Source organism: Podarcis pityusensis, assembly GCF_964106645.2.
Source record: "Podarcis pityusensis genome assembly, chromosome: 5".
Lineage (NCBI taxonomy): Eukaryota > Metazoa > Chordata > Lepidosauria > Squamata > Lacertidae > Podarcis > Podarcis pityusensis.
The window spans coordinates 93,562,102-93,571,860 of record NC_138032.1 but is presented as its reverse complement, the minus strand read 5'-3'; the positions used below and the strand labels follow the sequence as shown (position 1 = coordinate 93,571,860).

The 9,759-nt window shown below is 42.8% G+C and overlaps 1 protein-coding gene across 1 annotated transcript in view; it reads left to right on the top strand.

Annotated features, from left to right (window-relative positions):
- The first annotated feature begins 1,565 nt into the window (after positions 1 to 1,565).
- The window catches only part of ANO2 (anoctamin 2), a 147,690-nt gene continuing 139,496 nt past the window's right edge, over positions 1,566 to 9,759 (top strand). The window contains exons 1-2 of the mRNA XM_081005453.1: positions 1,566 to 1,669; positions 6,515 to 6,898. Of these exons, the coding sequence (XP_080861579.1) occupies positions 1,640 to 1,669; positions 6,515 to 6,898 (414 nt within the window). The 5' untranslated portion in view covers positions 1,566 to 1,639. The remainder of the gene's footprint in view (positions 1,670 to 6,514; positions 6,899 to 9,759) is intronic.

Genomic DNA, 9,759 nt, shown 5'->3' with positions numbered 1-9,759 from the left:
GTGCCTGTGGGGGGGGGAGAGGAGAGGGTATGGTGCCACCTGAGTGTTCAAGTGGGGGAGACTTCAGTGACTGCGAATGTACGTACTCTTCTCCCCCATCCCCCGCCGCTGCCCTGTTTGGGTGTGGCAGTGAAACACTGCATGTATGGCGACCGAGTCTTCTGCTCCATGTATGTGGCCATGTGAGGTAATTAAAAAATGCCCTTGTCCTTAGTTTCCCCTCCTTGTGAGCTATAAGTGTATATAGCAAAATGCCAGAGACATCTCTGGATGTGACTGGATGCTGAATAACACCATAACCAAACCTCATGGCAACATGGGCAGGGATCCCTCACAGTGAAATTAATGGAAGGGAAATGTCTTGCACCAGGGTTGGTGCAACGAATGCACCAATGTGGGCATCAAGTTGTATAGCCTTTGGTGCATGTGTGTCCAGCGCCACATCCTTACTCTGTTTTCTCCCAGTCCACCAGGGTATCTTCACTGGGGGAACAGTTCTGGTGCAGTGTACCTCAGGCTTCACCCACAAGGCAGAACAAGGCTTCCACCAGATTGCGTGGCATTTTAGCTGACAGAACTTGAACAGAGGAGGATTGTGACATTAGTCCCAGTAAACATGCACTGCAGTGAGGCAGTCCAATCTTGGCATATTTACTTGGAGGTAAGCCTCGCTGAATTCAGTGGGACTTCACTTTCAAACAAGCGTACCTAGGCTGCAGCTTAATACAAAATTACCTGAGAGCAAGCTGCGATGAACTTCTTGCTTCCAAGAACTATGCAAACGCTTAGACCTTTAATCATGGATGTGGTGCATGGCGTTTAACAGTTCACACTGAAATGATGAGTTGACCAAAGATGAGTGACGAAATTTAAAACTGTGAAACCTTTTTTTCTATCAAAATTTTGGAAGATGATAATGGTGGCGGCAAGGCATGGGATCAGATTTTATTTTACAAATAGTCCTTCCTAAATTTATTTGCCATATAACGTGAACCTAAGCATATTTACCGGGATGTAAATTGAGTGAGTTCAATTAGACTTACTTCCTAGTATAAGCTTGCTTTTGATTGCAACCATGCAGCCCAATTGTATGTATATTTATTTGGAAATGGTTTGCACAGGGTTCAATGGAGCTTACTCCCACATGAGTGGCCCATAGGATTGCAACTGTAGGATTCAAAACTGTACATATATCCCTTGCTCCCCTGAATCTTTAGTGCCGCAGAACCCACCTGAGTCTGTAACTTTATGCAGCCAGAGGCATCTTTGCAAGCTCCTGAAGTTCAGCCTCTTTGCAGCCACACCTGCTTCTTTGTCCCTGGTGTTGCTATGGTGACTTCTCAGGTGGCAGCCATGGAATGAGGCCCCTGGGTACCTCGAGATGATAAAGAGCACAACACTTTCAGCAACAACGACACTGTTGTTGTTGTCTTTCCTTCTGGTCCTGAGTGCTTTTTAAAGATATATAGATATACTTTTACATGCAAGGAAGGAGAAAGAATAGTTGAAGACCATCTTCTCTAGACCTGGCTTATACATTTCCTGGGCCAGCAACTACGAAATGGCGCCGCGTACGGTGTGTCTCCCTTTGGAAGGGTAGGCTGAAAATCTGAGTCTAGGCATTTTCACTCTTGCAGGGATGGATCCAGAAAATCTGCATGGACTGCCTGTGAGTACAGCATGACAGTTACACAGTGGGGGGGTGCTATAATCAACCCAGGGCTATGTCATCTCTCAAATAAATATGTAAATCATCTGCACCAAGAAATCCATGTTTCTACATTTCCTCCATGTAATTTATTCTGCTTGTCCTATTCATAGGGTGGGAGAGTTAAGTTCTGCAGTGCTTTAATGCTTCTCTTTCAGCCAATGAACGTTCTAATTCCTCTGTTCCTTTGGCTCCAGAGATTTCACCAGGCATTGCCCACACACTTTACCTGAAGGTGTGAGGGCTGTAAACTTTCTTTCTTTTTACAATCAATGCCAGATTCTATGGCTGTTTTGCACTGCGAAGCACTGTAGAGTACACACACAAGGCACTGAATATGCTATCACCATCACTTCCTCAATCTGTCTGTGATAAGTGTGTATACAGGAGGCATGACATGGAATGACATGGAATCCATGCTCTGTATTTGAATGTGACAAGTAGGTATGTCTTTTGAATGCAGTGCATCATGAAAAAATAAATAAACATGCCTAAGTTGTAGGTATGGCAGATGGGGAAGGATGGAACACAACACAATGGAAGAGTGAAATCCTGTCTCCAGAGAAGGTGACGATGAATTTGTTGGGCAGGGGGATACTCCAAAGAAAACAAAGGCTACTATTCACTACTGTGTGGCTACAAAAGGAAAGGTATATCAGCTAGCTGATTTATATGGTGCTATAAGCAAAATAAACTATCAAAGGGAGGGGGGAGTCCAACAGCAAGCAGATCCCTGCTTCAAAGACCTTACAATCAAATTTTCAACAAGTGAGAGACATGAAGGAAGGGAAAGCAAAGCAGCAGGGATGAACCAGAGAGGTGCAATTAATTGTTTTTAGGCTTTGTTTTAAGTTGCAGGTGAGGCCAAGGTTAAGGGGTGAGTGAGGAAAGATTTGAAAAAAGAGAGGAAGAGTCATCCTAAAAATAGTCCTGTGTATAAGAGCTCAAATGCAGAGCATTATACACCAAACTGAACGTCAATGTTGAATGAATTGCCTCCTTATTTGCATTCTGTTGCTAGGCTGGGTTTTCTAAGAAGGACTTGTTTTCAAATTCATATATCCCAAGACAATAACTTCCTCACCCACTATTCCCTTGCTCTTGACTAGAAGTTTACAGAAGCTGAAGCCATATTAAAATGAGGGTTGTTGCTTTGGGAGTTTCGTAGAGCAACCTGGAATGCCTTTATTGCTTTGCTTCTTTGCTTCTTCAAGTTAACTGTACACAAAATACTGCACCTCTATATCCTGCAACAGGGCCACCAGCTGAAATAGCTTCTCGGGGTCTGTCAGTTGTATATACGAGGTTTCTTCAAAATATTTGAAATGTTCACCCCAGGATGCTATCCAGCTCCTCCTTCTGCTAGGCAATATTCTTCCATTCTGCATATCTCAAGTTTGTTGACCTTCCGCACAAAAAGTTTCAAAGAGATTCTCTGAAAAGTATGATTGATAAAAGCCAATAATAATCTTCCCCCAGTCCAACATAATAGCTTTGCCTCCAATATTGAGAAACAAGACATCCTTTATCTTTATTCCTTCAGGGGACTCTTCACGGTGGTCATATACTGAGACAGTAATCCATAACTGCTTATTGTTTATTCATTAATTCACATTGAAGTCCATATCTTCCAATTCCATTTCCTGTTGCTCATGGTTTTCCATCCTTTTTTTTTTTTTTTAAAGTCGGTTCCCATTTTCTCTTCTTCCATTCTTTTTTCAGGAATGTTCTCCGAGACTTAGTAGCTTTGCCCTCTAATTTAACTCCAAATTTTATGCAGCTCTGTCTCTGTCGGCTCAGGATAATTAGTAATTTCTCTGTTCATGGTTTCCTTCTCCTCCAACATCATAACTCCACCATTTGACTGTTTCACCCCTACAGAAACCTATGTGGAAGACCTCTCGATTTCATCATCTATTGCCTCCAGCTTTACCATTCCATTCTCACGTTCTGGCAATCGTCCATTAGTATTTTTCCCCAAGTACTCTTTCCCCCTCAGTCCATTTTTATTCACTGTTCTGTGAATTTCTGTTCTAAGTTCTTCCAATTGATCATTGAGTAGTTGTCGCATGATACCAGCAATCAGTGGGCTGTTTTTCCAGTATTTTCACCATACTGAGTGTTCCCCCCTGCCCCAAGATCCACACAGTCCTTGCTTACATTCCTAACATTCAACTCTCACAGTGAGCAGCCATGTAGTTTCATATTACAGCCAGCAAATTCATCAGTGAATAGGAGGATTTAAAATAAGACAAAATAAAGCGAAAATTTCTCAGAGTTGGAGAATCTCCTGTCTGTTTATAAAGTTTCTTTGCTATTTATTACTGGAGCTCACTTTTTTCTAGTTTTGCTTTCAGCCCCTTAATGGTTTTTCCTCTTAAGCCAGCAGTCTGGTCATATTGCAGATGAACATTTTAGCCAGCAGAGAGATGGCCTTGGTCATAATTTATAGAAGTTTTGGAAATAATTGCAGAAAGGGAAGTTAGCTGACCTTTATCCTAAGGACTAACAGCTAGGGTTATTCTGCATGCAACCACCACCCACTTCTAATAAGCCTGAATATAGCTTATATCTCTTCCAGTTTGTTTGTTTGTTTGTTTGTTTGTTTGTTTGTTTGTTTGTTTTAAACTCCCTCAAGTTCCCTGTGTGAAATTTTTAGCATAGGTAAGAACTAATGTTTGTTTATGTGGGGCTGAAATGACGCTTTACTGGTTTCCAGATACATTTAAGCTGCAATCCTTATCTATATATTTTTGGGGAGAAAGCCCACAGTGGAACATGTTTCCAAATAAACATGTAAAGAAATGAGTTACAAATCTGCTGCATTTTCTTTGACCTGAAAATATTGTGGCCCTTTAGAGTCAGAGAAGTTTTTCTTTAACCCCTACATACGATGGGGGGGGGGGGGGAATTCCTCCCAACATCCCCAGGAGCATCAGAAACTGTTTGAAACATGATGCTTGTGCACCAGGAAGATGTGCCCAATTAAATGTTATTGGGGTTTTCGCATAATTGGGAATTTAATTTGCTGTATTCAGGATCAAAATAGAATTTCCCCAGGTCAGATTTGCAATGGTGAAGCACCAACCATCTTGCATAGTATATTTTTAAATTTAAAGCCACTGCTGCATTTTTTAATTTACAGAGCAAGAATGAATACTCAGAATCTTTTTTAAAAAATAAAGTGATCCAGAGTATATTTAAGAACAGCAGAAGAACCTTCCAGCATTAGGCCCAGGTCCACTTAGCTCTGCAATTAGATCCACTTGGATCATTTCAAGGAATACTGGGAACAAGCAGGTACAGTGGTACCTCGGGTTAAGAACTTAATTCATCCTGGAGGTCCGTTCTTAACCTGAAACTGTTCTTAACCTGAAGCACTACTTTAGCTAATGGGGCCTCGTGCTGCTGCCACTGGGCCGCTGCTGCACAATTTCTGTTCTCATTCTGAAACAAAGTTCTTAACCCGAGGTAATATTTCTGGGTTAGCGGAGTCTGTAACCTGAAGCGTCTGTAACCTGAAGCGTCTGTAACCCGAGGTACCACTGTAATTGGTGGTCCACCAGAATTTGGCCAGTGGAACACTATGAACCTTCATCTTCTTTCCGTCCACTTCTGGATTAAAATATGGTTTAGAAGAACATGACACATATTTCATGACATACATAATTTCTGATATATAATTCCTGCATTGCAGAGGGTTGGACACTAGATGACCTTTGGGGCCTCTTCCAACCCTACAATTCTATGATTTAAAAAAGTATGAACAACAAGGAGAGAGGAGCTCCCACTTCTCATAAAGTAGGACTTGGAGATCCCACAGTCAAGCTGATTGACAGTAGGCAAAAAAATGTACTCCTTCATATAGTCCATAATTGACTTATCCGGTTCACTAAGACAAGGTCTGGGAATGACAAGTGGCTTAGATGGCTTTTAGAAAGGATTAGACACATTCACAAAGGATAGGACTTCCAGTAGCTATTAGGTAGGCTAAGCAAACATAACTTCTGTGGGGGGAGTTGCAAATGAAAAGATGTGTATGTGTGGGGAGGAAGAGAACCCCAAGCAGACTGACAAGAGGGTCAGGGCTTTGTGGCTATCAGGACCAACAGAATTTTGAGAACAGGTAAGGATCAGCTGCAGGGATGGCGGTAGGATTGTCAAGCACAACCAACACCAACAAAGTTATAAGTACAGTAGAGAGGCCAAACTCCTCTCTCTGCATTATACATGGAAGCTTCAGGAAAGATATTATCTCTCCCCTCCTCCCCCTTGCTTCTTCCCAACTTTCGCCATGTAGCAGGTTCTTGCTCCAAGGTGGCAGGAGCAAGGAACTGGAGCACCTTCCTTAGGGGGCGTAATATAGCAGGTCCCTCCTTCTCACTACCAAATGTAGTCAGGGGAGAAACGAAAAGGGGTGGCAATCACTCCAGTGCCCTGATGTTGAGTGCACAGGGGCATCTGACTAGATGAGATGACCTGATCCATCAAATTGGCAGATACAGCAAATCGCTTCTTATGTTCTTAGGGGGCTGGGGGTTGTGTCTTGCAGTCCATGGTCTGGCTTGAATAATCTCAAGTTATTTGTTCCATAAGACGCTTTCTGCAGGGCACCTGCACTCTGTTGCGTTATACTGCTTAATCTGAGCCTCATCCGTCTCACTCCTCTCATATAACTGCTAATCACTGCAGTTGCTGCACGTATCACGTGTCTCCATGGCTTATGGGCAGGAAGACATTGAGTCCCCTTTCTTGAATTTGTCACAGGAGGCTTCTTTCAGTAACTTTCTTTGAACTTTCCTCCAGGTTATCAACAATTACCTGGATGGGGGTCAAACAGGTTCCACAGAAAGGCTCACACCTGGAGGGATGCACTTCCGAGACAGCAAGAGGAAAGTGGACTATGTTTTAGCTTATCACTATCGGAAATCTACCTCGCAGTCCAGTGGTGGTTCTCCAAGCCTCTCGCAGAGACCTCCTTCTTTGGCTATCATTTCTAATGGGGAGACGGCCAAAAGTCAATCTGAACAGCAGCCGTTGCCGCCACAAGGCCAGGAAGTAGCTTCTACAGATGCCGAGGTCATTGATCTGGGGCCGTTGGAGGCTCTGGAGGAAGCGAAACGGGAGCAGAGGAAAGAGTTCGAAAGCAACCTGATGGAAGCTGGTCTGGAGATAGAAAAAGATGCAGAGGTAAGAGGAGGAACTGCCAACAGACAGGTAGGAAAGATCTGATGGGTGAGGCCAGAAATCAGGCCAGACTGTTGGCTTTCATTTTGCAAACAAAGTAAGTACCTAAGGCAGTCATGTCCAGAGTCCGGCCCGTGTGGCAGTCAACAACAACAATTTCAATCCTAAAAAAGCTCAACAATTTCAATCCTAAAAAAAAAAGGTCAAAAAAAGGTCAACAACGTTGGTCGGCCCTCACACATGTTCACTTCATCAAATCTGGCCCTCTTTGAAAAAAGTTTGGGCACCCCTGGGCTCTTGCTCAAAAGTTGTCAGACAAAATGCGAGCTCCTCCCCCAGACCCAAACATCAATGAAATGGGCTGCCCTGGTTGGTAGTCCCTGCCATACGGGATTTTAGCCAGTTAAGTTAAATCAAAGCTGTGATGGGCAAGTCCCATTTTGAATATTACACAAGAGCTAGTGATTTCTAGAGCTCCCTTTGCTGCTTCTGTCTCATTGTTGCCCAGTCCAGACCTTGCATGTTGGTAATAGTAGTGCCCGTATGCATAGCAGCTGCTCTCCACGGCCCATCCACTTCCTCCTCTCTCTATGTCCTTCCAGGCATGCACATCCAACAATTTCATAGCTGATAATAAGTGTACATGCGGCTTTAAATTATCATTATTTTTGCAAAAAAAAAAGAAAGAATGTTATACATTTTATCTATCAATCATTTTTGGAGAGAAATATAAAAGTGTACATTCAGTTTATGATGTCATTAAAATGTGTTGTACCGTATTTTTTGCTCTATAAGACTCACTTTTTCCCTCCTAAAAAGTAAGAGGAAATGTGTGTGCATCTTATGGAGCGAATGCAGGCTGCACAGCTATCCCAGAAGCCAGAACAGCAAGAGGGATTGCTGCTTTCGCTGCACAGCAATCCCTATTGTTCTGGATTCTGAGATTCAGAATATTTTTTTTCTTGTTTTCCTCTTCCAAAAACTAGGTGTGTCTCATGGTCTGGTGCGTCTTATAGAGCGAAAAATACGGTACTTCCTTCTCAATGTTTGAATATTTTTATTTATTAGACTTATACCTCTATGCCTTCTTCCAAAGGAGTCTAGAGCTATAGGAAGTTTAATTTTTCCTGGGTTTCTAAACCGGACACCTTGGCCTGTTTTGAATCTGGTCTTTGTCAGCTTCCTATACTCACTTTTCTGTGAGTAAGGCTGCAATCCTAATCCTATTTATCTGGGAGTAAACCCCATTGAATTTAGCAGGACTTATTTTTCAATAAATGTGGTATGTATGTGTAGTTTTTCTTACAACCTGTGAGGCAGGTTGGGCTGAGATTTGTTTCAGTCACCAAAGCACACAGCATGCTTACAGTATTGTGTGGGTTTGGTGGTTTTTTTGCCAGAGTTGGCAAGCTTTTCTCTTTTTGTTTGATATAGCTCTTGCTGTACAATAACATGACAGTTGAAGCAAAAGCTCAGTGTCCCTTTTGCAGCGATTTTATACCTCCTGCGCCTTCACAACAGCCATGTGAGATAAGTTTAGATGAAAGTTGGTGGCTAGTCCAATGAAGTGAGCGCAACAATGATGAATTAAGTGACTTTTAAATGTTTAAACCGTACGTTTTCAGAGAATGTATGTGCGTACCTGTACCTGCGTATCTAGTTATCAAGGTTGGAAAACTGGTTTTGCTTTTCGCCTGCTATGAAAAATTAGGAGTGGAGGGTGAGAGGTTGCCTGTTTTCCTAGGTTTGCTTGTGTTTTTATTTCCAGCGTTTCATCACCTTTTTATTCCAAATTATACGGTTGTAGAAGTTAGTTTTTAATATATTAAGCTGCTTGGATGTTTTGGTCCTCTTGTTTTTACAATGTGGAACAGGGGAACGCTGGTATAGAGAGAAATGTGCTTTACTTTAGGGAGTGTAGTTGTTATCCAATCTCTTGGAGACTGTATTTCTTCTAGGGCAGGAATAGGCAAACTAAGGCCCGGGGGCCGGATCCGGTCCAATCACCTTCTAAATCCGGCCTGTGGATGGTCTGGGAATCAGCGTGTTTTTATATGAGTGGAATGTGTGCTTTTATTTAAAATGCATCTCTGGGTTATTTGTGGGGCACAGGAATTTGTTCATATTTTTTTCCAAAATATAATCTGGCCCCCCACAAAGTCTGAGGGACAGTGGACTGGCCCCCTGCTAAAAAGGTTTGCTGACCCCTGTTCTAGGGAAATGCAGCAGTCAGATAGCGCATGGAGGGGGGGTGTTTGTTAAGTTGATTGTGACACTAATTGGCAGGAAGAGGTGATTAGCTGCTTTGCCACCCATGGAAGGAATATGGGGTTCTTAGGAGTGGGTTGGTGCTGCTGGAATAAAAACTTGAATGAATTGTTATTCAGAGAGCTTGAGGTGGTGTCCATGGCTCTTTCCCTTTCCATTTTATCCTCACAAGATCCACGGAAACCAAGTGAGCTTCATGGCTGAGTGGGTATTGCAAATCCTCTGTGCTCAGAAGATCTTAAATCTTGACTGTATCCAGCATGAGCATCTGAACAGAGTCGCTGTAACTCTCAAATCGCTTTTGACCCTCCCTCTGTAAGAAATGCCATGCGGAAGATCAGCAGGTGAAAGACTGACAATAACATAACCCCTTGGCAGCTCATGAAACTTGATGTTGTGTAGGACTGCCATACGTATGGAATTTCCCGGACACAGCCGGTATTCAGCTGTCGATAACAGTGCCTGGGCAGAAAACGATTAAATGTCCAGGAAAACCCGGACGTATGGGAACCCCTCTCAACAACTTTGGCCAAAAAAACGTTAACAACTTTTTTGTCCGGATTTTCACTTTTTGAAATATGGCAACCCTAATGTTG